Here is a 27,174-nt window from a genome sequence, read left to right as displayed (position 1 = left end):
ATTTCATTGAGCATTTCCTAGAATATTTTCTTCGCGATTTTACTTTCTGAAAAATACTTAGGATAAATTTTGCCGAGGAGGTATTACTCTAAATATTTTTGGAATTTAATTCTAAAAAACTCACTGTAAGGCACCCTTAAACAGTTTGCTAGAGAAAAAGTTTGATAGCTGCCCAGAATTATTTTGAGCAGGACGTATCAAATATTCCCAAGAAAAATCCTTGCAATATTTGGTATTTGAATCCCTGAAAAAAACTTTATGTTATTGTCTCACATAAATTCTTTAAAAAAATCAAATAAAGAGCTCCGCGTAACATGGAAAACAATATTTTTTCAACCATACCACAAACCAATAAAATTGATTAAATGATAAAAAAATAAAAGATCTGAAAATAATAACAAAAAATCTTCCTGGAACATCTGACCAATATCAAAATATGTTATTTGAAGACCAAACGAAAAGCTCGATGCTATTGGTTAGATCTTGTTAGAGCAAAGTGTGGTATGATGATGTAAATTCCACACATTATTTTCAGTACTTTTATCCAATAAAACCAGTACCACTTTTAAGTCTCCATATCAAAATATGTTATTACCAAATAATATTTTTTCTCAACTAGCAGTTCCGGGCGTTTGATAGTGTACACGAGGTTTCAGAAAATGCTAGTGGTGATTCCAACAAAAAAAAACTGACTGAAATGTCTTCAGTTTCCAGTTTTTCGTTCGGAAATTCCTTCAGAAGTTTTACCGAAAGTCCTGTGCTTCTTCGAGAATTCCTCGAGAAGTTTCTTTATGAAGCTGTATGAATTGCTTTCGGAGTTTATCTGAAGTTCCGCTAGCTAGTAGTTTTACTGACAATTTCTCCAGGAGCTCCACTGACAATTCCTGTAGGGATTCCATCGGGAATTCTTGCAGGGCTTCTTTCGAGAATGCCTCGAAGAGTTCCATCTGGGACATCTCTAGGAGTTCCACCGGAATTACCACTGAGAATTCTTCCAGGAGTTTTAATTTTGATTACAAATTCTATTGTGAAATCTTCCAGTAGTTACTTCGGCCAGAAATTCTTTAAGATGTTTCATTTTCAAGAATCCAGAGTTCCTCCGGAAATCCCTCAAGGAGCTCCTTCGGGAAATCCTTTCGGAGATCCATCTTAAAGCTCATCATCATTCATCATCGTTCCTCTGAAAGGCTCATCTGAAATTCCTCTAGGATTACAACTGGCACTTTCTTCTCTTCCGAGAATTATTTTAGGAGTTTCGCCTGCAATTTCTCTAGGAGTTCCATGCAGAAATCTTCTAGTAGTTCCATAAAGACCTCCTCTAAAATTCCACAGGAAATTCTTCCATAGATTCCGGTACATTTTTTTTCTCTTACATTTTTTCCGGAAATTTTTCTGCAAGCACATTCGGGAATTTATTTAAAAGTTACTCCAGGATTTCTTCCAAAAGTTTTCTTGAGTTCTTTCGGAAGTTTCCCAAAAAAATCCATCAGGATTTGCTCCACGAATTTTCCAGAAGTTCTTTCCAGAATCCTTTTAGAAGTTCCTCCGTTCGTTCAGAAGACTTATTGAGATTTTTTCGCACGTCAATTCGGGAATTATACCATAATTTATTTCGTTTTTTTTCTGAAAGTTTCACTGGATATTCTCACAAAAGATTCTCGTTAAAGTGTTCCCGTTTTTTTTCTGAAAAAAAAACCCTTGGAAATTCATCCAAATCTTGCAAAATTTCTTACAGCAGACTTTTCGGGAATCGTTTGGAAATATCCTTCTGGAATTACTCAAGATACTCCCTCAGAAATTCTTCCGTTAGTTCTTCGGAAAATTCATATTCTTCCAAGGCTTACTATAAATTCTTGGAGGTTGTTTTTATTGAGTGATAAATTCCACGAAAAAAAATCGGGTTTTCTTTTAGAAATCTGTCAAAATAGCCTGCAATTCAACAAGAACATTTCAACCCAAATACCCGTTAAATAATTTCTAAATTATTGGCTTTTCAAGAATTCATCATTGATTATCAGGATACAGGATTAGAGAAAACTAGTTGAAAATAGCGATTTTAACAAAATAATTCGGAGATTGTTTTGCCCATCAAAATCGGTTCAATATCCCTTAGTGCGACTTACAATGCACTTTTACTGCTCTTCCAATCACCTGCAGTCAAGGTTCAATGCTGCAGCCAATCCGATACTATCGACGAGAAGGAAAAAGAACCCAGCTCTGACGATGACGACAACAAAAGATGCACGGCTGGGACCGGGAAGATTAAATAAGTAAAACCTTATTCTCAGGAGAGTCTCGCGAGAGCCTTCCCCGACATTTTCCCGTTTTGTTCTAACTAAATGAAACTTGAAAAGTGCATTCGTGGGAAAACGTAGATTTCTTGCCGGTTTCTTGGCGACTGTCGCTAGCAAGTAAGACGCCGCGCCGGTGCGGTGGAAATGGAACTACTTTGAATGCAAATCCGCTCAGAGTAGTTTCGCGAATGAATGCTTTCACTTAACTGCCAGGTAGGTACCTGGCTCGCCTAATGTAAGACAAGAGCTTGAGGAAACGTTCGGAAAGTCATGGTTTAAATATTGTGACACGCGTTCTGCCTGCATCAAGCAGAAGCTCTAAGCGTTGTTGCAGGAAGATGGGAGAATGTTAAGCCCTTGCTCGTCGTCATCATCATCGGGGAGAAGTCAGATAACGCCGCCAGGACTGCAAGTCGCTGAATTGATGGTAAAGTTTCCAATTTGTCTAGCTGTTGACTATGGCTTTGTGGGGGAGGTTCGGCAGTTGAAAGCTTTGAAACTTTGTGGATTGGATCGAGAGGTTTAGAATGTGAAGCATGCATTATGCATTTTTGAGAAGATAAGCTGTTTCTGGTACTCGATTTAGTGAGAATAGATTAACAGTTAGTTTTTTTTTTCTAGTACACTTTGTCGTTGTCAAATTCTTAGTTAATAAATATTGGAGCTCTCATGGAACACTGAGAAGCAAGTGTTGTCCAGAAGGGACATTACGACAAGAAGAAGAAACTTCTTCGCAAACGCACCACAAACCCCCAAAAATCTCATTTTCTTTCGAGCAATGATACCAAAATACCAGAAGAATCACACTTACCTCCAGCATGACGCAGCATATGTGGTAGATGCACTGCGTGATGGCGTCCGCCGAACCGCTCAACGTAACGGCACGCTCCGTCGAGTTTGGCAACATTTCGCTAGCGACCTGAATCGAGCACCCTGTAATCTCGCGGATTTCCTTTATCTTGGAACCACCCTTTCCTGTTGGGGTTGTACGGTGGAAAAATGAAACAAAAACCAAGAAAAAAAAATTGATTATTGAGTGTGCTAATAACGGCGGTGTTCGATGGAGACGGTGTGCGGTGGTATTGCTGGGTATAGTGGGATACACTGCGTCTCCATGCTACAGAGCTGGCCGAACTGAACTGAAACGAGAATGCGGTATGTGCTGTTTGGTGGTGAGGAAAACGCCGAGGAACTTACCGATCAGAGAACCACACTGACTAGCTGGTACGATTAAGCGGATTGGAATTTGTGTTTTACCCTGTGCATTAGTATTGTCTTGGAACTGTGAACACCACTGTGGAGAGGGAAAGATAAGAAAACGGATTTGGAGCAGAAAGAAAGGACGAATCGGCGGCGGCGGCCGGCGGTGGCATGGCGTGCCCGAGAACGGAGCACGGCGGAAGAAAGAAGGGTTAGTAACGATGCGAGCGTTGCCTGCCGGCTCGGAGTGGAGAACTTACCTCTTCGAACTTCTTTGTGATCAGTGTAAAGGCTTTGTAGATAGCACTTCTGGAACCGGACACCGTAACGATTCGCTCCGGACAGGATCCATCTGATATGTTGATTTTCGCGCCGGACTGGGGAAGAGAAAGAGAAAGAGGGGGAAATAGTTTAGAAAACACGTTAGAAAGCAATCTTTATCACGTCATGTTGTTAGGATACAAAGGTCGGGTCGGTTGTCTTCGTCTTTGTGAAGCAAGAGGAACGGTCTCTTTCCAGAAGAAGTTTGAGAAAGTTTTGCGATGATTGTTGGTAACCTTTTCCGCATCAATGAGGGTGCTCGTTTTTGAAAAAGGCGCCTTCGGGGCGCTCAAACGGAACGAAGTGGGATGAAAAAAATAAAGAAGAGGCATAAAAGTTTTAGATGCCTGGAAAATTGATGTTGAAAAATTATATCCTCACTTTCACGATTTTCGATAAAATTTGTGTGTAATTTCCCAACCGATTTCATTTGAATATAGTGTAATTTGAAATGTATGCCAATATGCCGTATTTTCAAGGAGGTGCAACTATTAATACGTACAGTTCTTCTAACTAAGAAAATACTGTAACTGACATTTCGGTGAAATATCATCTTATTTCATAAGGCATCTTCAAATTATTCAAAAGTTCCGAGTACACGGGGTCAAATATTCGACAAGCAATGAGCTCAAGAGTGAACAATAAACATCTGGTTGACACTATTGAAATAATGATTAATTACATTAATTTGCATTTGGTCAAATATTCGACTCTGTGCTAGCATTTCAGATGTAAATGAAGAAATATTTAAGCATAAGTATGATGCCTAATGTATTCCAGGGTGTCCGTCCATTCAATTTCAGTTTTCCGATTCCCGGATTTTTCTCGGGTATAGGGACAAACTTCCCGGGTATGAATAAACGCAAATTATTATTCTAGTAGAACACTCTTTAGTGTATTTTTTATACTCAATTTTGACTTGGTCTATAACTTGATACGATTTTTTTTTCTGACGTCAAAAATTATGATTGAAAAAACTCCGCTATCACCGATGTTAATTTCCCTTTCTTAATTAGAGGGAGATATCAAAAAGTACAAAACTGATCACACTCATTTGAAGAGGATATTCTGCTTGGCGGTTTCGAAAAGTTGGCGTTAGATGGAAAAGGTCCTTTCTATAACAAGGAAATGAAATCTATATCTATACGAAAATATTATTGAAATTAATGTCACTGTGCCTGATTTTTTTTCGTGAAATTTTCGGCAAATGTCATAAAAAATCGGTGGAAAAAGTATCAACACATTCTCGGTAAACTACCTGGTCTTCGAAGAAATCATGTAGGTATTAATTATTTGCTATATTTTGTGAAAGTCTGCAGGTAAATTTTTGTTTTGCTTCCATCGTCATTTTGAACAATTTTCTTGAAGAATCCAAAATCCAAAGAAAAAAAAATGAGTTTTTTCCTCCAGGAACTACTCCATGGGTTCTTAAAAAAATCTTCTAAAAACCTACTTTTTCTTTTGAGAAGCTGTGTTTTCCTAATATTGCAGAACAATATCAAGGATTATTAGAATACTTTTCCGGGAGTCTATTTTTTCGGCAAGCCTTCAAACATTTCTTCACACATTCCGTTGAAAATTCGTCTATGGATTCTGCTATTGTAGCGGGAGACGTTGCAACCGTTATTGCCATTACGAAAAAGTTCCATAGGGATGCAGGAGATCTGACAGATCGTTTGTCATCTATCGGCTTTGACAGCGCGAAAGAAGAGCTTGTATGCGAAAAAGAAAAACTACTGAAAAATGTGAAGCATGAGTCGGAAAGTTGTGACAGAGATAAAACTATCGTTATATGTCAGAACTATTGATTATATTGTGAATTTACGCATTATTGAAAGCTAATGAACTTACGATTAATTATTGAAAGTGAGTTAAACATGCTAACTTATATAACTATGTATCGAATATGAGTTCATTTCCTATTGTTACGATTTCAGGTTAGAATTTGTGAACTATTTACCCTACCCAACTATATGCGATGAATTGTAAGAACTAAATTAAAACTTAAACTATCTCTTAAAACACAACCATGAGTAAACTTACATACTTGTTTAACTTAAGACTAAGAACTTAAAATCAACTTACTAGATATACTGACTAGAACGTTACTTGAGCGGTAACAAGGACAGGGACGTTTAGACTAGAGTCACTGAAATCTGAGTACCGTAAAATGGGGTAACTTTGATAGTTTTTCAGCGAATTTTCTCAATATTTTTTCATTTAGCAGTATTTTCCCGAGTTTTATATTTTTAAAACAAGTACTGCGGTATCATTTATCAATTGCAATTAAAACATTCGATAATCTGAAATATTTCGGGTAACTTTTAGTTTTTCATACGAGCGAGAATCAGATTTTCATTTTGGTATAACTTTGATAATACCCTGAAAAACTCATCAAATCTCAAAAAATAATCACAGATTGAAATCTGAAGAGTATGAAGATGATGAGAGAAGGCTTGTGGAATATATCAGATAGATTTTTTATATCAAAACATTTTTTTTACTACATTCTACATATAAAAATGAGTTTGGAGAGTACTGAGTGCAAAACACAATGAATTTAGCTATCTAAAATCATTATCTTTGTAATAATATATTTTTAACGGTACATCAACATATAATTACATGCTATTCATGGTGAGTTTTTTTTCTTGAGAAGTTTTTTAATGTTTTATTAACAAATTTTGAACAACGCATATTTATCTACATGAAATTACAAGGCCATTGCATACTTTTAGGCGTTTATCAACGTTTGGAAATTTATATCCCAATTTATAAAATTGCTTCCATTTCGTAAAAACACACTTCGTTAAGAGATTCAAGGCCAGATTTGGAATCTACTATGATGAATCTATCGAGAATAAGAGTCCATTCATTGAAAAAATAGTTGTAGCGAAGTCGTATAGCAGATTGTTTGAAGGGGTTGGTAAATGACAACAATATCAACAATTTTTATTGTTTGTCCAAAAAGTTGTATATAAACTAGGTTTTAATGAAAATACGTCTATGATGAACTTTCATATGTATAAAATTGATTTACGTTTGCATTGGCGAAACTACGGACATTTACCAGGGGGTGCACTACAAACAAATAATCATTAGTTCATCCATTCATCATTCATCGCCCCATATCTCACAGCAGCGCAGTAAAATTCTAGGGGGTGCCTGGCACCCCCGGCACCCCCAGTAGTTTCGCCTATGTACGTTTGCCTTTTTCTTAACTGGATGAAGGAATCATAGTTATAAGATAAACTATACAATGCCTGTCGCACTATCAAAGTTACCCGCATTGTCAAAGATACCCCGTTTTACGGTACAACACGATATAAATGATAAATCATGGGATGTAATCGAAAACTTTATATACGTCTTACACCGTGTCAACAGCTGTTGTACTCAGACAATCTGTTAGAAATTTCTTAGAGGAGTCCATAAGAGAGTCTTTCAGGTTGTAAAATTTGCTATAGTTTCCTATGTCACTCACTCACTCTTCAGATTTTTATTTGAATTTTGCCTAAAGCTTCTTCAAAACTCTGTAGAGAAGAGGTAGGTACAATTTCACTCCCAGGCATTTTTCAAGATTTGTTTCCATTACTACTGCTGAAGGGATCAAATGTTCCACTAAGAACTTCACCAGATTTCCTCCAAGAACTGACACACTTCTTTCAAACGTAAAAAATCCTTTGCCGAAAGTAACGTCTGCAGTAAAAAAAATGCCTGAGAGGCTGCCAGTTTATAAAAATAATCAGCCGGCAACTCTGTTAATATTGCTATCATTCTATTCAAGACTTGCTTGTCACTAATTCAGTACAGACCGATACCATAAAGATTTTTTCCCGGTTCCTTTTACAATTTTCCGTGTTTTCCCGTATTTTTCCCGGTAATTTCGAATTCCCGGGTTTTTCCCGGTTTTCCCGCATTTCCCGGATAAATGGACGGACACCCTGGTATTCATGTCATTACTGCATGTAATCGCATTACTGTCCTTCATGCATAGGCAACTCAACAAAGATGAGACTGATAGGCGATAACAGGAAGATGGGATATTCACCTTCATTCTTGTTTTCGATCGAATCCACTTTCGAACGTAAATCTTTCGCATTCCCGTTTATGCCAGCAAAATCAAATGGTCTACGGAATCAAACGAGGGCTGCAAAACCGTGTGTCGATAAGGAGAACGTCCAACATAACTCTGGTCCTAACAAGTTCCTACCTCATGCTTCCACGGGTCAAGCGATGACAAAGACCGCCAGCTAAGAGTTGTGTGCTTAGCTGGTAGTGCAGCCTGGGCACTATTGTCCTTCTGACTTCAGCTAGATTGAGGAGGTTCAACTCGAGCGTCTGTTCACCAAGGAGGTGCGGCTCAAACAGCGTCTGTTCTGACATCCAGAGACTGAGTAAGAAACGCTACATCACGCCCAGCTAGATCCAAGGTGGTAGCCCCATCAGTGTGGTCGTCCTAGTGCTGGTTGGGACGTTAAACAGAACTAGCACGATGGCCCTCCGGCGAGACAGGAGTGTTGGCGTAGGCCCAATAAGCCACCCGTAAAAATCCTCATTGCGAATAACATAGAAGAAAATACGACTCGATACAATCGGCAAAGACCTACGCGACGAAATATGGACTACGAATGAAAACATGGAACATGGAATTGCAAGTCACTTGGTTTCGCAGGATGTGACAGGATAATCTACGACGAACTACATCCCCGCAACTTCGCCAGCGTGGCGTTGCAGGAACTTGGTTGGACTGGACAGAAAGTGTGGAAAAGCGGGCATCGAGCGGCTACCTTCTACCAAAGCTGTGGCACCACTGGGAACAGGAAACAGGATTTATAGTGTTGAGCAAGATGCGACAACGTGTGATCGGGTGGCAAATTATCAACGCAAGGATGTGCTTGTTGAGAGTTAAGGGCCGTTTCTTCAACTACAGCATCATCAACGTCCACTGCCCACACGAAGGGAGACCTGATGACGAGAAAGAAGCGTTCTACGCGCAGTTAGAGCAAACATACGATGGTTGCTCGCCGCGTGACGTGAAAATCGTTGTCAGCGACATGAACGCGCAGGTAGGAAGGGAGGAAATGTACAGACCGGTAATCGGGCGAAACAGCCTGCACGCCATATCGAATGATAACGGCCAGCGATGCGTTAACTTTGCAGCCTTCCGTGGCATGGTAGTCAGAAGCACCTTCTTCCCCCGCAAAAATATCCACAAAGCCACCTGGAGATCATTCAACCATCAAGCAAAAAACCAAATCGACCACGTGCTAATCGACGGTAAATTCTTCTCGGATATAACCAATGTCCGCACCTACCGTAGTGCGAATATAGATTCTAATCACTACTTAGTCGCTATATGCATGCGCTCAAAACTTTCGACGGTTATTACCACGCGTCGAAGTCGAACGCCGCGGCTCAACATCGAGCAGCTGCGTAACGTAGAAGTGGCTCAAGACTACGCGCAGCAGTTAGCAGTGGCCCTACAAACGGAAGAGCAGTTTGGCGCAGCTACACTTGAAAATGGCTGGAGGGACATCAGATCCACCATAGGTAGTACCTCGGTTACAGCACTAGGCTTCTTCTTCTTCTTCTTGGCGTAACGTCCTCTTTGGGACAAAGCCTGCTTCTCAGCTAGTGTTCTATGAGCACTTCCACAGTTATTAACTGAGAGCTTCCTCTGCCAATGACCATTTTTGCATGTGTATATCGTGTGGCAGGCACGAAGATACTCTATGCCCAAGGAAGTCAAGGAAATTTCCTTTACGAAAAGATCCTGGACCGACCGGGAATCGAACCCGTCACCCTCAGCATGGTCATGCTGAATACCCGTGCGTTTACCGCCTCGGCTATATGGCCCCAGCACTAGGCTTCGCGACTCTGAATCACAGAAACGACTGGTACGACGGTGAGTGTGAACAGTTGAAAAACGAGAAGAATTCAGCATGGGCGAGAATGCTGCAACACCGTACGAGAGCGAATAAGGCACGTTACAGACAGGTGCAGAAGGCAGAGCTAAGTCTTCCGGATGAAGAAGCGCGAACAGGAAGAACGAGATCGCGAAGCGATGGAAGAGCTGTATACCGCGCTAAGGACACACGAAAGTTCTACGAGAAGCTTCTACGCAGAGGCACAAGCCGACATATGCCGAGATAATCACGGGAATATTCTCACGAGCGAGCGTGAGGTGGTCGAGAGGTTGCGGCAGCATTACGATGAGCATCTCAATGGCGACGTTGCAAGCACCGAAACTGAAGGTGGCGTGGTAACAGATCTAGGAGTACGGGCGTAGGACGAAAGATTTTTAGCCCCTAACCTCCAAGAGATTGAGGAGGAGGTTGGCCGGTTGAAAAACAACAAAGCCGCTGGAGCAGATCAACTAGCAAGCGAGCTTCTAAAATACGGTGGAGAAGCACTGGTGAGAGCACTACACTGGGTCATTACCAAGATTTGGGAGGAGGATATATGTATTACCGGAGGAATGGATGACAAGTATCGTGTGTCCCATCTACAAAAAGGACGACAAGTTGGATTGCGGGAACTATCGCGCGATCACACTACTGAGCACTGCCTACAAGATACTTTCTCAAATTGTATGCCGCCGTCTATCACCGATTACAAGACAGTTCGTGGGGCAATATTAGGCTAGGTTTACGCGCGGATGAACGCGCTACAACGGACCAGATGTTTGCCATCCGGCAGGTGTTGCAGATATGCCGCGAATACAACGTGCCCACACATCACTTGTTCATCGATTTCAAATCGGCGTATGGTACAATCGATCGAGAACAGCTACGGCAGATTATGCACGAATACGGATTCCCGGATAAACTGATACGATTGATCAAGGCGATGATGGATCGAGTGATGTGCGTAGTTCGAGTATCAGGGACCCTCTCAAGTCCCTTCGAATCTCGTAGAGGGTTACGGCAAGGTGATGGTCTTCGTGCTTGTTGTTCAACATTTCGTTAGAAGGTGTAATAAGGAAAGCGGGGATAAACACGAGTGTAACGACTTTCACGAAGTCCGTTCAGCTGCTTGGTTTCTCTGATGAGAGCCTGTCCATAAACTACGTAGACTCTTAGGGGGGGATCTGGCCAAAGTCTACGCTCCATACAAATTTCGAAAATTTTGTATGAACAAAAGTATACGGAGGAGGGGCCGGGGTCTGAGATGGCCCAAAATGAGTCTACGTAGTTTATGGACAGCGCCTGATATAGATAAGGCGCCATCCACAAATTACGTAACGCTCTAGGGGGAGGGGGGAGTATGGCCAAGCGTTACGGCCCATACAAAAAAATTCGGGTTTTCATACAAAAAAGCGTTACGGAGGGGAGAGGGGGGGTCGAAAAATTTCGATTTTAGCGTTACGTAATAAATGGATGCTGCCTAATATAGCTCGCAAATTTGAGAGGATGGCGGAAACGTACATCCGGCTAAAGAAATAGCCAGGCGAATCGGATTAATCATCAATGTGTCGAAGACAAAGTACACGATAACAAAGGGCTCCAGGGAAGAATCGCCGCGTGATGAAATCGAGGCTGATGAAGAATTCGTGTACTTGGGCTCACTGGTGACCTCTATGGGCACGAAGCATGGATTCTACGTGCAGAGAACCAAACCCTTGGAGTTTTCGAACGGAAGGAAGGTGCTGCGTACCATCTACGGCGGAGTGCAGATGGAAGACGGGACTTGAAGAAGGCGAATGAACTGCGAACTGCATTCACATCGCGAAAATCGGGAGGCTACGGTGGGCAGGTCACGTCATCAAGATGTCGGATAGCAACCCGATTAAAATGATTCTCGAGTCATCCGACCAGTACAGAGGTCACTCTGGCTCACTCAGATAAGGTAAGTTATTTCCTAAAAATCATTCTCGCCAAAAGTCATCACAACTCAACCGACATTCGATTGATCGCTTCCAGGGGTGTCATCTATAACAACCATCCGTCAAACGCTCAATTCCCAAATCCAATTTATGATCACCCTTCGCCGAAATAAAACGATAATTTAAACGACGACGGAAACATTCAACTTATAAAAAAGTCAAACTGAAAATCACTTGTTTGTAAAAGTAAAAAAGAGAAAAAGAAAACTTTTCTCGTTTTGACTTTCGTCCCCGCCCGCTTGAAGAAGCATCCATTTTTACGTCGTTATTCAACTCCCTCACGCAGTCAGTCAGTCCGTTCAGTAGTCAACTTTAACCGACGGCAGCGGAGGCGTGCGGCAGCAGGAGGAATATTTATCTGGCTGAACCGGAAGAAACCGACCACTACGACGGAACGGAACGGGACGGGAGCGCAGTTGGAGAGGAAAAACCTTGAGAAAAAGAAACTTCCAACTCACTTTTAATACACACAATAATTTTCTGACGTTTTTATTCGGTGTTTTAATGCGCGGTTTGGTTCGACATTTTCCTTTCGGGGATTTTTTTTTGTTTCTTCCTGGTATATTAGGTATTGTTCCGGTAAAAACTGGTTCTTTGCTAAACACGACGACGACGGGGACCGCGACGCAAACTTTCGCTGCTTGGTAAGTTTTCAGTGGACTTTTGCGAGATGTAATAAAGCAGCTAGAGAGGTAGTTTTTCACAGAGGGGTATTGGTCGGTGTGGTTCGCGTCGTACATGCGGTGGACAATCAAGGTGAAAAAATGGTGCAGCTCGAAGAGATGTAAAGTTTTGGTGGTGCTCAACATCAAATAGCTCGCGACAGTGAGGAGTGCTGTACCCGGAGAGATTGTTTATTAAACGTGTGGCATGGAACGAAGGGTAAGTTTCGGAGAGTATTAAGGTGCACTTTGTTCTAAGTTTTGTTTTAAAATGTTAGCTTTCAAGATTGCAGGAGAACAAAGAGAAGCGCAGTGTACCGAGTTTGTTTCGATATTTACATTTTAAAAGAACTGGAATTAAGTTAAGAAAGTATGCATATTGACTTTTTCCTGGGCGAACATTTTGCACAAAATGCTTTTAAATTCAATGGGAAGAATAAGCAATGACTGGATAATTTCCTACTATCGTGGAATTATACCCGAAAAATCGCAGGAAAACAAAAACTCCATTACTAACAATTGCGATTTATCCTCCTGCTCATTGCGCGAAATCCAAACAACTCTCGAAGCAGACATTTTCCACTGCTTCAATCCTAGTTCGTACAAACAAAATCCACAACAAATTGACACAAATAACTAAAGAAGCTGAACATTTTTTGGAAGCCAGCTGCCGCACTGCTAAACTATTTAAAGCTCAACATTTTCGGTTGACTACAGTGCCGAACCAAGCGAACCGTAACTAGCAAAGGTGATGCTGTGCTGATGATCTGACTACCAAACAGACGTGCAAGGTGCGTGCAATTAAGGTGATGAACGATAGCTCCTGGCCGCGTTTGTAGGGGCCACCGAGCCGGACGGTGTGATATATTGGGTAACATAAATCTCCATATCCACCTCCATTACATTGCCGCCACAGGTGCCCGCCCTTGTAGGATATCTGTGTAGGTCGAAAGGTGTGAGACCGTGTCGGACAGCTGTTTTGTATACAATGAGGTTTGTAGGTATTCTTGTTTTATTTTCAATTTGAGGAAGATAAACGCCGGTAGGAGATATGGCAGGTTTCATATAGGGAGGGCGGTGAACGCATAGCTAGACAGTAATACTGTATGAATGGCTGCTGGGTTCGAATATTGGGCTGGTCAAAGATCTTTTCGATTTGAACGGGACATAAAACAACTTCGTATATGTCGAACGATACGAAAAAGATAATCGAATACAAAATTGATTGATTTCGATCCCTGAAGAAGATCCCAACATCTGGATCGAAACGTTGACGATGAGATAGGAAAATCAACGCCTTTCTTTGACTGAAAGCCGAAATCCCCTAGAAATAAGTTAACTTCCCAGTCGAACCTCTACATGAATACATAAAAAAATCTCACTTAATAACTGAGGAAGTGCTTCAACAACACCTCAAAAAGACAAGCTTTGTCCAGATGAATATAATACGAAACATAGTTTACATATATGTCACTAATGAGACGTAGAACAATATGATACAGAATGATATGTGGAAACTTTACGAATCTATCGATAGCGTGCGGAGAAAAACGGCGCTGCCTTTTGTTGTGTGCAATAATCGAGACCTTGGTGACAAATGAATTCTACCAGAAACTTGATAAGTGGATAAAGGGATTGAATGTACACCGTGTCCAATAAGTTCTCATACAAAATACACACTTAGAAAAAATCATTTTATTTCGCATATGTGATTCATATTTTCAAAGTGAACACATGTATTGAAGGGCCACATAATACTGATTAAATAATGCATACGGTTTAGAATAACTTTATTTTCTATTTGTTTTATTAGCCTAGCAGAATACTTCCGTTTTCTGGAACCCGTTTTCTCCGGTACGCATGAGAAATGTTCGAAAAGTTGTTCATTCTACGGTAGCGAAATAGAGTCCATAAGGATAAATTTTGAGTTTGTACCTCAAGTTATGTACCAAATGGATATACTAAGGCTTAAACAATACAATTTTAGTGATGATATGGTGAGAAATTTGCAAGTAAGCTCAATTTGGGCTGATTTTCATGAAAATAACCGTTATATCAAAGATAAACATCATGAAACCTAAATTTTGGACAAAATTTACCATAATAGGAATACAAGCATGTTTTAAAAGTGAGAATGATGTGAATCAACCACATAAGATGCACTCATGCTTCGTTAACACAACAAATCTCAATAAAACAGGTAAATGGACAATTTTGTTTAATTTACGTTTTATTTTGTACAAAGTAAAACGGCTTCGTACTTTACCAATAAAGGATCTCATATTTTTTTCTCTTCTGGTCATAGTTGCTACTAGCAGTGGGGAAGACAGGAACCTAATTTGTTTCAACTTAGAACCATTACGCGTTAAAATACGACGAAATACCAATGAAATGGCGTGCGTGCCAGCTGAAATGGACTTACGACACATAAGCGATCAGCAGAGAAGGATAAAGGACAATTAGTTCCAAAACATATGCTGTATTTGTTGTGTGTTAGTTGGCCTTTCAATAAATAAATTTACTTTGAAAATCCTAATTACAGATGTGAAATGAATTGAATTTGATTTTGTATGAGAACTTATTGGACACGGTGTAGATAACCTAAATACTGTTCAAAGATCCAGAAACTGATGTTTTGAAGAGGAGTTCAAAAAGAAGAAGAATGAGAAGAACGATGCTAGAATTCGGATGTTATTGTATAGTACTCGGCAGAATAGGGACTAGAAGCAAGCAGTAGAATAGCAAGCGAGAGCAGCCGAGAAAGAATACACCTCAGTATGAAGAGAGTGCCGTTATTGAGGCGCAAAACAGCATGAATCAAAATCATATGCGGAAATTTTACGAAACAGCCAATGGCGTGCGGAGAAAAACAGCGCCGTCATCCGGGTTGTGCAATGACCGTGAAGGTAACTTGCTGACAGAATAATTTGTGGCTCCTGCCAGGTGGAGAGAGCACTTTGAAATTTTGTTGAATAGGCAGACAGACAGACAGACAGAGAGACAGACGGACAGACAGACAGACAGACAGACAGACAGACAGACAGACAGACAGACAGACAGACAGACAGACAGACAGACAGACAAACAGACAGACAGACAGACAGACAGACAGACAGACAGACAGACAGACAGACAGACAGACAGACAGACAGACAGACAGACAGACAGACAGACAGACAGACAGACAGACAGACAGACAGACAGACAGAGACAGACAGAAATTCATTTTTATGTATATAGATGACCATGGAGTACTTTCAGAGATTATTCCTGGAGATATTAAAAGTATTTCTCTTGTAGTTCTTTTAGGGATTTTACTAGAAGTTCTTACAGAAATCTCTCCGCGAGTTTTCCCGACGATTCTCATTTGAGTTCTCAGTGATGATCCTCCAGACAATGTTCAAAAATTTTTCTAAGAGTTCAAAAAGTGGTTTCCCCTGGAGTTCCTCGAGAAATTGTGGTTGGAGATTTCTTAAGCAATTTCTCCAAGGATTCCTACAAAGAGGCCTCCGATGATTCATACAAGAAATGCTCTAGAGTTACGCACGGCAAATCCTTAAAAAAAATTTTTTTCAGGACTTCTCCTTAAGCTTCATTCAGGAAAATTTATAATTTTCCTGCAAGATTTTCTACGAAAATTCATTGAGAATTTCCTCCATGTATTCTTCCAGTTAATCCTCTAAGAAGCCCTTCAACAATTCATCCGTGGTTCCTCTTAAATTTCTCCGAAAAAATCTCCAATGAGTTCTTGAAAAATTCTTGGAATTTATCCAAGGATTTTCTCAAGAATTCCATCAAGGATTCTTTCTCGTAAATTTGCAACTATTACAACTTTTTTTCCTTTTAAACAGTATTCGATCAAATTTTTATCCAAGAACCCCCCAAAAATTGCTCACAGAGCACCATCAGAAATGTCTCTAAGGGTTCAGCAGAAATTCTTCCTTGGCTTCCTTGAGAATCATCGTACCTGACGATGCACAACTACAACATGTTCATTGGAAAAGAAAGCTCTGCGGAATTGCGAATAAAGTACCAAGCTGAGAAGTAGGCTTTGTCTCAGTTGGGACATTTTGCCAAGTTATTTACAAATTCTTGCACTTGATTCCATTAGGAGGGGACTCAGGGAGCTTCGGCAACATCTTCAAAGGAATTCCTGAGGAATCCCTCCTCGGATTTCTTTAGGAACTCTTTCAAGAATTCCATCAGATTTTTTTCCAAAGGTTTCCTCAGACATTGCTTTATGCATTCTTCAGGAATTAATCCAAGGATTATTTTTGAAATATCCTCATGGATTTTTTTTTTGAAAATTTCTACAAGGATTTCCTAGGAAATTTCTTCAAATAGTTCTTTAAAGATTCCGTCAGCAGGATTGCAACAGTAATTCTTTTAAGTTATCCTTCAGAAACCGTTCCACGGATTCTCTAAAGAATTTCTTCAAGGATTTTGTAAAAATAGCAATAACTAGTTGATTTGTGGTCCTCCCTAGCACGTGTTCACTTACTCTCTGTTGTGCATATCACTAAAATTAACTAAAGCTTTTTCAACGTTTGATTGCACACAACAGAAACACGACTTTGATAAACAAATTGAAATTTGAATTGCGAAAAGAAATCCACGTACTCCGGTGGGAATCGAACCCACGACTCCCAATTTGGTAGCCGGGCGCTTCTTTTCTCCAAGTTACGGAGCCACTAGACCATCTCCCTCCTATTTTGACCAGTGATTCAAATTAGGAAATATGCTGATGGATTTGTTCGTTTATAATTCTAAAGGTTCTCTTGACACTTCGTTTCATAAATTATTTCTATTCTTTTGGGAATTTATTCGACAATTTGTTCAGTGTAACCTCTTGGATTTTTTTCTCCGGCACTTTCTTTGGAATTTCCGCCGTCAATATTTCTTTGGCAGTTTCGTCCGAAAATTCCTTCAAAGTTCCTGCACAAATTGTTCTGGATTTTTTTTTCGGAATTTTCTTTGGGAATCCTTCAAACAAATAATTTTGAAATTCTGTTGGCAGTATTTTAAGAAATTTCTTCGGCAACTTCCTCAACAATTCTTTGGGAAATTCGTCTAACAATTTGTTTGACAATTTTTAGAGATTTTTTTTTCGTTTTTGAATTCCTTCGTCAATTCGTTCAATTTTTTTTTTTCAATTTATTTGGGATTTTCTTTGGCAACTCCTTCGGATTTTATTTTTAATTTTTTTCCAAAAATTTCAAATTTTTGTTTTTTTTTTGAAAAAATTGATTTTGGCAATAAATTAGAAATTTCCTATGAAACTCTTTGATATTTTTTTTAAAGTAATTTCCTGATTTTTTTTCGGTAGTTCTTCTGGTAATTCGTCCGATATTTCGATTGGGAATCAATTTTAAATTGACTTTGTCAATTGATGTGCTAATTCCTTCAAGTTTTCTTGGCAAATTATTTGGCAATTCCTTCAGAAATTTCTACTATATTTTCGAAAATTGTTTTGGAAATTCTTCTAAGATTTTCTTCGCAAATTATAAGTGTATAATAATAGAACATGGCCTTTCGACGAAACTGGTGGGCTTGAAAATCGTAGCAGAGGGAAAGGTACTCTAAAATTAAAAAAAAAAAAAAAAAAAAAGGACGTCATATTTGAATCTTCCTGTGTGACTCGCAAAATGTTTCTTGAATTGATCCGTCAACACCACCGGAGGGCACTGACATCTTGGTGCACCAAATTTTCCCCGACTATTTAATTTTCACCGTTCGCCCATTAATATGGTTTTTCCCCGCGAAAGCAAAACGTTATGGAAAATATTTGCCCAACCGGCGATTGTTGATGTTTTAATTATCCTTCAGTAAACGTTGCTTTTGTAAGCCTGTTTTCGCATCAATTTTCATGCGCCACTCTCTGTTGAAGAACGTTGGACGCATAACGAAGTGGACCGAATTTCCACCCATTTGGACGTAGAGAGTTTGCCAGCCCAAATTGGTCCTTCACTGTCCTTCGGTCGAAGCTGCATAGGAGAACCCGACGACGAGTGAAAGAACACAGGCCGCCGCCCATTGTATGTAATTCGGTTTGGGGAGGTTCTTGCTTGAATACTTTCAATACTTTTAATGTTTTTCCAACGACCCATTGATCGGATCGTGAAACGTATTTTTATCAAAAGCTCTCCTCCATTGATACCGGACTAGCAGTGGCCGTTGACGATGGCAGTGATGATGATGATGGCGATGGCATCGATATACATCTAGATGATGGGCACTACTATCGGTGTTTGTTTACGTGCCCAGCATTAAACAGGCCGAGTTCGGGTGGATTGCTGGATGGATGGATGGGGACTAGGGCGCGCTCAACAATGTTTACACTGAACTTAACACGGCGCGAATCACGGCAGTAAAGTGCTAGGTAGTGATTTTATCGGTACGTTGATAGCATGTCATGTATACCGGGTACGGACAACAGATTGATGGTTCCCTATTGGTGATAAATATAATTTTGTTAACAGCTCGTTGATGGATGTTCAGTTAAGCGTGTTGTCAAGCCGGAACTTGTAGATTTAATCTTGTCTGGTTCCACATTTATTTAGAATGCTTTGGATTAAATATATTTCGATGGCGAGAAAGTTTTGTCGAAAAGTGTCCTTTTCAGACCGAAATAGAACTGGAATCTACGCTGCTCAGCAGAACAGATTTTTTTTTTTACTTTCAGGCACTAAATGCATTAAGAAGTGGATTGAAAGTATAAAACTGAGAGTTCTTGTGAATGAGTCAGATGAACTGGTGAGCTCGTTCCATGTTTCGGAGTTGCTCTGAACTATTTCCGTCGATAACAAACAATTATTGCTGATTCTTCTCCGAACTTATAGTTCCTCCTCTTCTAGACAAAACGTTCCAACTGGGACAAAGCTTGCTTCTCAGCTTAGTTTTATTTGAGCATTTCCACACTTTTTAACTGAGAGCTTCCTTTGCCAATGACCATTTTGGATGCATACATATATCGTGCGGCAGGCACGAGGATATCCCGAACAGGAGAAAATAGCTGAAGAATACCTAACTCAGGTATGGAAAACCGAATACCTACAACCTGAATGAGGTATTAAGTAGCCCTGCATAAGAGGTAAAATACCTAAAATAATAACTGGTGTGTATTCTATACATAACAGGTGGATAATGACACCAGGTATGACAATACCTAAATAATAATCGATGATTTTTCTATACAAATAGAGATTTTTCCATAATTGAATAATACCACAAGCAGTCCTCAACACCAAACCAATAACTGGTTGAGGTATTTTATCAATACCTACAAAATACCAAAATAAGTTATTTCCAATACCTGGGTAATCGACCAATACCTTGTCTTGGTATGATACCTGACTTTGGTATGCTGCAGTTATGTGTCAGTTATTCGTTCCTGCTCGGGATTCTATGCCCAAGAAAGTCAAGGATATTTCCATTACGAAAAGTTCCTGGATCGACCAGGAATCAAACCCGTCACCCTTTGCCTGGTTATGTTTAATACACCACATCGGCTTTATAGGCTGTTGAAAACTACTAGTCTGAAGGTTTATAGAGAAACATACTTCCTTCCTATGGTCGTAAACTGACAATCGTTTCTAATGTTGGAAGCACCCATTGTGTTCACAACAGTAGGTTACAAGTTTATTCAAGAGAAATTTGATGTTAATCAAAGCTGTCGATATCTACTCATCGATGTACTTTAACCTTTGCTAAAGCACAACCGAACAGATTTCCAAACACCCGCTCCATTATCATAATTGAATCTTCACGTCCCAAAGTTGGTTAGACATCTCATTTCTCCGGCGCGTCTCCGTCACCACCTGCTCCGCATACATACGGCGGTAGTCGAAGCGCTTGTCAAACTAACGAAACATCATCCTACGCTCTGAGATGACAGTGGAAAATCATTCCCAGACCGGGGGACCACCGAACCAAATGCTGCGGCGGCGGCTGGCGGGAAATATTACGAAACCACTAATTAGACGACGAAAAAGTTGCTCCTTTCTGGAGCCCCTATTCACCGCGCGTTTCGCAAACTGACTGACTTTCATTTCGCGCCCGCATCCGACGATGATTTCGGGGAACGATACACTATCTGGACGGGAAGGTGGCCGGGTCCGGGTCCGGTCGGGAGAATCAGAATCTGGCGTTGAACCCTAACGTTTCAATCGCGTGTGGGTAACACCGTTGGGAACGATAGCGCGCAGCTTCCATTACCACGACAACGCCAGAAGACGAAGAAACATCGAAAAGAACGTTTATCGAAATATTAATTTTCATTAGCACAGCTTTTCCCCCACACTGACTGCTGTGGTGACTGCTCATCATATTTGTGTGTGAGGGAGAAAGGGTGAATTCACTCTGTATGGGGTCACCAACACAAATTTGTACACTTCCAAGATGTCTTCTCCATCTCTCTCCATCTTCTCCATCTTCTTCTTCTTCTTCTTCTTTGTGGCTCGACGTCCCCACTGGGACTTGGCCTGTCTCAGCTTCAACTTAGTGTTCTTTGAGCACTTCCACAGTTATTAATTGAAGGGCTTTCTTTGCCTGCCATTGCATGAATTTGTATATTGTGAGGCAAGTACAATGATACACTATGCTCAGGGAGTCGAGAAAATTTTCCCGACTGGAACGGGAATCGAACCCGCCGTCTCCGGATTGGCGATCCATAGCCTTAACCACTAGGCTAACTGGAGACCCTCTATCACACAGTTTAAAATTTCACCAGTAGTTCAAACGATTTTTTTTTGCAAAGGCCTTTTAAGAATTATCTGAAATTATTTGAACATAATTCAGATTCTCGGCACAATACAATTTGACAAAATACTTGACAAAACATGTTTGAAGATTATTGTAAAGGGCAGTGATGCGGGCTTGGTGGTCTAGTGGCTACGGCTTCTGATTCGTATGCAGAAGGTCATGGGCCGTCCCTTTCATCCTACTTTGTATCCTTCTATCCACTTTCTCTGGCCCTCTCTTCTCTACATATACAACTCATGTATATTCATATGTTCATAAACCATCGCTAGAACCAGAAACGGATTAAAAAAAGTCGTTTCCCTTATTTCCAACTTCCACTCACAGCACAGTGTATATTAGAGTGGGTCATCGTTCATATGGAAAAATGAAAAATTCAATGGTACCCCATCAGATTAAAGCTTTTTTGATCCCATTTCAGGACCCAAATAAGTGTGCAAAATTTGGGCACGATCGGTTATGTCTACGTTTTGCGCATCGCGTTTGAAGTTTGTATGGGGTTTTACATGGGAAAACACACTTTTTTGCATTTCTCTCATAACAATCTCGAATTTGCCTAAAGCCCTCTCTCTCTCTTCTTGGCGTAACGTCCTCATTGGGACAAAGCCTGCTTCTCAGCTTAGTGTTCTATGAGCACTTCCACAGTTATTAACTGAGAGCTTCCTCTGCCAATGACCATTTTGCATGCGTATATCGTGTGGCAGGCACGAAGATACTCTATGCCCAAGGAAGTCAAGGAAATTTCCTTTACGAAAAGATCCTGGACCGACCGGGAATCGAACCCGTCACCCTCAGCATGGTCATGCTGAATATCCGTGCGTTTACCGCCTCGGCTATAGGGGCCCATGCCTAAAGCCATGTAACTGATAAAGTGAAAACATAGCCTAGGGTGTCCTGAAAAACTTTGTCGAAGACCGCGAAGTGATCTGAAGCTTATGAAAAAAGTTATAGCGTTGACATTGCTTGGCGAAACAACATGATTTTGTTGCTATTGTTATTCCTTTACATGTTAAAACATAAACACATGCTCGCGGTTCGTTGGTTATAACTATTTTTACAAGCACCGGATCGCTTTGCGGTCTTCAACAAAGTTTTGCAGAACATCCTAGGCTATCATATTACAGGATTGGTTAAAAAGTTTCAGACAAACTTTTTCAACTTATGACAAAAATGCAAAAAAGTATGTTTTCCCATACAAATTTCAATTGCAATGCGCAAAGTGTAGACGCAACCGATCGTTCTAAAATTTTGCACAGATACTCAGGACTCGAAACGGAACCAAAAAAGCTTTGATCTGAGAAAACGGTTCCGATGACCCACACTAGTGTATATTAGGTTGTCCCAAAATTGCACATGGTCAAAAAGCTTGGGGGCTCACCCTGCAAATGATAGCTAAGGGTGTTAGAAATAAACTTTTGTATGACGGCAACTTTCAAAAATGACATATAGAGGTCGCCCCGGCGAAATTTTTGAAAATGGCCGTTTTTCGTAATAAATTTCATACAAATATTTTTACCGTACATAAATTGGCAATACCCACTATTTTTATATTTTGTACAGCTTGATATGTGTGTGTGTGTGTGTGATCCAACTAACCCCCACTGTCCGGCAGTGATATTATGGAAGAAAGTTTTCTGCAATATCATTTTGATGCTACTGCAAAAAGCTTTAGTCCGGGAGTTAGAAGGTGATAGCTCTATTGCAGATTCAGAGACCCATTTCAGAATGGCTAGAGGGACACGTCCATTCAGAAGTCACTTTCACTAACAATAAGCCCCGCATGTGTACATTACCGTTATCATTTGGATAATGATAATGCAAACACATTCCTGACTAAACTCACGTTAAATTATTTAGCGGAACTGATTCACGTATAAAAAGGTGTAAGAATTTGAATAAAACAAAAAAAAAATCACGAAAAAAAAAACTGTACGGACAGTTGTTCGATACATTGTACCTGTCATTTTGGTTTTATTATGGCTATAAGAATAAAATTTTGGGAGTAATAGGGTGACGATGAGTATTATCGGCAGGTTTGGTCTCTTCGTCATGAGCGTTTTTTGTCCGCCAAATTTCCTGAAACTTGGTCTCAACTTGGTTGGGAAGGATTTGAGACCAACTCTGAGTTCGACAGCTTTAAAAAAACATAATGAAGAGAACAAGACTGCCGAAAATATACAATTTCCCCTATCTGAGATCCAAGAAATCCTAGATTCCGTTTGATTCTCAGATAATTTTTGAGGATTTTTTCTATGAAATGGCATTTTGCTATGAGAAAGTATTTCGCAGATTTTAGTACGGGCAGTTCAAATATTTGAAAATTCTTCCGAAAATTATTCAAAATCTACCAAATATTTACCATGATTGCTCCTCATAATTTGGAGACTTTCTGGATTTCCTCCAAGACTTGGTAATTTAACTTCAAAATCATTCTATAAATCTCAGAATGTATTCATGAGTGCTAAAAGTCGATAAAAAGTTTATTAAATACAAAATATGATGTTAAACAAGCAGTTTTAAAAAGTGATCGATTTTGAGCCGTGAAAAAAGTGCGAAGATCACATTTTCTCAACGAAAAACGTCAACATATCAGGTCAAACAATTCTAAAGGTCCAATCTGCAGAAGAGATGCTCTCTTTGGTTTCCCTCTCTTTCGTTAATTTCTCAGCTGTTTATTTGAATTATGATTGTCTCCTTGCATAGAACGATGGTCAAAACAATCGTCTTTTGATTTGTACTGCAAAAATAGTTGAAAAGTGTATCATTACATCGTAATAATTGAAAGAGAGAGTGAACAAAGCGAGCCTCTCAAATGCAGATAGGACCTATTGAAATGTTTGGCCTGATAAGATTTTTTCCGCATTCATATATGCTTCATATCCATACTGAGTAAACATGAAATTTATTTGGAATATAAAACAACTTTACGACTTGAGTGGTCCTAAGGCGACTTGAAAATCGATGTTTTTACTAAAAAATTATCATAATTTTATGTTATAATTTTGAACGTTCTTCCACTTGATTGTAGTCATTTATGAGATAGTCTTGTAATAAAAAATAAATAACTTTTGAATGCTCCAAATATACGTTCAAAATTGAAGGTGACCCATCTTGCCTCGCGACCGTTTATATGGAGATTATATGGAATGTATCGCATAAGAAAAATGGCTAAAAACCATTTTATTTTTTATTTCCAATGAGAGTTAACAATTTTTCAATCAATGCCCCAAACTTTTGTATATTTATGCTGGTCATCTAACAAAATTGATGATGATGATGATTGTGTACCCACCATCAGCGCAAGGATTACCTATGGCTGCAGAGTCATACCGGAACGGAATGATCTACCTGATGGTTTGTTGTAGCAGGGTTAGCTAAATTCACTGGAGACCTTCGGAAAACAACATGATAATTGTTATCTCGTGACAAAGTCTGGCCACCCCACGAACATTTGCCCGGAAACCAGTTCATTTAACTTCCTTAGGCTACCCCTCCGAAATCCCCATATATGTCATGTTCAAATATAAAAAGTAATAATAAGGAACGAACTCACCGGATAATCCTGACCAGCTGGTTTTCTGTTTGGCATGTGTCTCAGCATTTCCGAACTCGGAATAACGACGGACGCGAGCACCACGATGCGGGCAATGTGGTCTCTTGCCACCGAGCCATCGTCGATCGTTTACACAAAGTGCGAACAAAAAACACAAAGAAAAATACGAAAACGCGGGAACGACGAAATGCGGCATGTTTCAGCCTCCGCGCCCTGCTTGTCACTGTATGCTGGTCATCTAACAAAATTATTAACATACTCAAAACATGAGTAATGCACCCGAAAATGGCACTGACCCATCTTGCCCCGCCCCACCCTACATGTAAAATGTTAAGCACCATCAGACGATCTGAACGCTATAACCTTTGTCACAATAATCGAAACGCTTTGCTGTCTTCGACAAAGTTTTTCGGCATTTCTGGCTATATGTTGATGTTAAAATCGGATACATAGTTTAAGAAAATACATATGCCACTTATGAGAAAACACGAATAAATAAGTTTTCCCATTCAAATTTCCAAAGAATGCGGAATACGGCGACGCGACACAACCATTCACTCTCAAATTTTGCACAGTTGTTTTAGGCACTAATATGCATTGAAAAAGCTTGTGTGGCTACGTGGCCGTGCGGCTAGTGTCACCAAGCACTTAGTTGCATCGTGCTGGTCCGTTGTCTAGTGTCGTGCTTTCTTCAAAGAGCATATAGCTCACTAGAAGCATTGAACGTGTCCGTGTCTTTTTTTTTTTTGTAAAGCTTTATTTCGGGTTGATGCGATCAAATTTAAATGTCATCATATAACGTTGACCCACTCTGTCTAGTCAACGACAGAAATAGAATTTTCAAATTTGTCAGGTTTTTTTGTAAGGTTTTAGAAAATAATTCTAGGTACAAATAATGTGCTTTGTTAAGATTTGACAAATAAATGTCAGACACTTTTAGGAACATTTACGGTGGCATTACTCGAGGAATTCCATGCTTAACTTCTGGAAAGAATTGAGCAGCTCCCAAAGAAAATTACGACGGCTTTCCTACATTAGTCATAATAGAAAATTATCTATTATCAACCCTTTTAGATTTGGATTGATTGATTTGTCTTTATTATAGAGACATTCAGCCCTTGGCTTTTAGATTTGGAATAATTTTATTGAAATTGTAGATCGGGAAATTTTCGGCAAAACTCTTGAATATATTTTGAGAGTTCATTTACGGTATTCTAGGTTTCATCAACAAATATTTTGAAGAATTGTTGCAGAAAAAATAAACTGTCTTCTAAACTACCGGTAAAATATTTACATGGGTTCAGCCACATTTTTTCAGAAGTTTATCGTACCATTCTTGTTACGAAAAACGTGTTTAAAAATTTTACCAAAATTTTGAGAAGTTTGTATGATACTTTTCCAGGAATTCCCTAACAATATTTTCAGAAGGTCCTACACAAAATAATGAAGATAAATTTTCAAAAAATATTAGAAAAGGCTTCATCAGTTCCCAGCAGCATGTAATTTATGCTTAGAATACTTTCGAAAATTTTCACTGGAATTTTCTCTCTTCAGATGTATTTCCTGAATGTTTGTTCAATTTCAGAGAATTTTGATTTTTGTTTGTTTTGTCAGAGAATTTTGTTCTACAAAGAATGCCATCAGTAATCCTTCAGAAATTTCTATAAATGTCTACATTGTCCGTCGACCAGAAATATAAAATTGTTGTCTAATGTTGCGTCCGATTTTCAAAATACTGGTTTCTGGCTTTATTTATTAGCTATTTGAGCGATCGTATCCATGCACCCATTCATGATTTTCGTTATAAGTACTGTAAGATAGGCTTTGAAAAAGTTTCTTCACCAATGCTTTAAAAAAATACAGCGACTTTTTCAATAAACTACCAAGGGTTTTTAGAAGTCATTTAGAAATTCATTCATAAATTTCTTAAGATCTACAAAAAACAAAAATAAATCTTCAGAGTTTCAGAACATAAAAGTTTTAAGAAACTGTTAAAAATGTGGGCAAAGCATCGGTCACCAATCCCCTTCGATTCGAAGATCTGTAGGAATCGACTCCAAAATTGTAGAATTCATTGCAAGTAGTTCCTCAAGAAATACATGCATTGACCCAAAATAATGCACCAGAATTTCAAAATATGTACGAACTGACGATGATTGTTTCATCTTCATGAATGATATTCCAAACATGAGGCTAGTTCATCTCGGGACCAACGGCTTTACTTCCCGTCCGAAAGAAGGATCCACATGTTTAATGGAAGTTTGTCGTGATCCAAGGTCCTCGGTGTGATAGCTAAGTGCTCTAACCATCCCGTCTGGTCCGCTCCACTGTTTGGTGACGATATTTTCTCAAATAAATCGTTTTATTACTATCCAAATGTTTTACCATTCCAAATTCCCTGATTGATATCAGAATTCCCAGATAATTCCAGTAATTTTACAGGTTCTTTATAGCTAGTAGAAAGCTCTACTGGAAAAACTTGTAATTAATTAGAAGGCA

At 39.6% G+C, this 27,174-nt stretch overlaps 1 protein-coding gene across 19 annotated transcripts in view; it reads right to left on the bottom strand.

Moving 5' to 3' along the window:
* The window catches only part of LOC109419413 (poly(rC)-binding protein 3), an 885,090-nt gene that overhangs the window by 127,400 nt on the left and 730,516 nt on the right, over nucleotides 1–27,174 (bottom strand). For all 19 annotated transcript variants that reach the window (XM_062852706.1, XM_029866280.2, XM_062852707.1 and 16 more), the window contains 3 exons: nucleotides 3,755–3,871; nucleotides 3,492–3,588; nucleotides 3,106–3,269 (listed from right to left, as the gene is read on the bottom strand). In XM_062852706.1, coding sequence (XP_062708690.1) covers nucleotides 3,106–3,269; nucleotides 3,492–3,588; nucleotides 3,755–3,871 — 378 coding nt within the window. The remainder of the gene's footprint in view (nucleotides 1–3,105; nucleotides 3,270–3,491; nucleotides 3,589–3,754; nucleotides 3,872–27,174) is intronic.

The sequence above is a fragment of the Aedes albopictus genome, chromosome 2 (assembly GCF_035046485.1).
Source record: "Aedes albopictus strain Foshan chromosome 2, AalbF5, whole genome shotgun sequence".
Lineage (NCBI taxonomy): Eukaryota > Metazoa > Arthropoda > Insecta > Diptera > Culicidae > Aedes > Aedes albopictus.
Note: the sequence above shows the minus strand (reverse complement) of the source record. Positions and strands in the feature narration are given on the sequence as shown.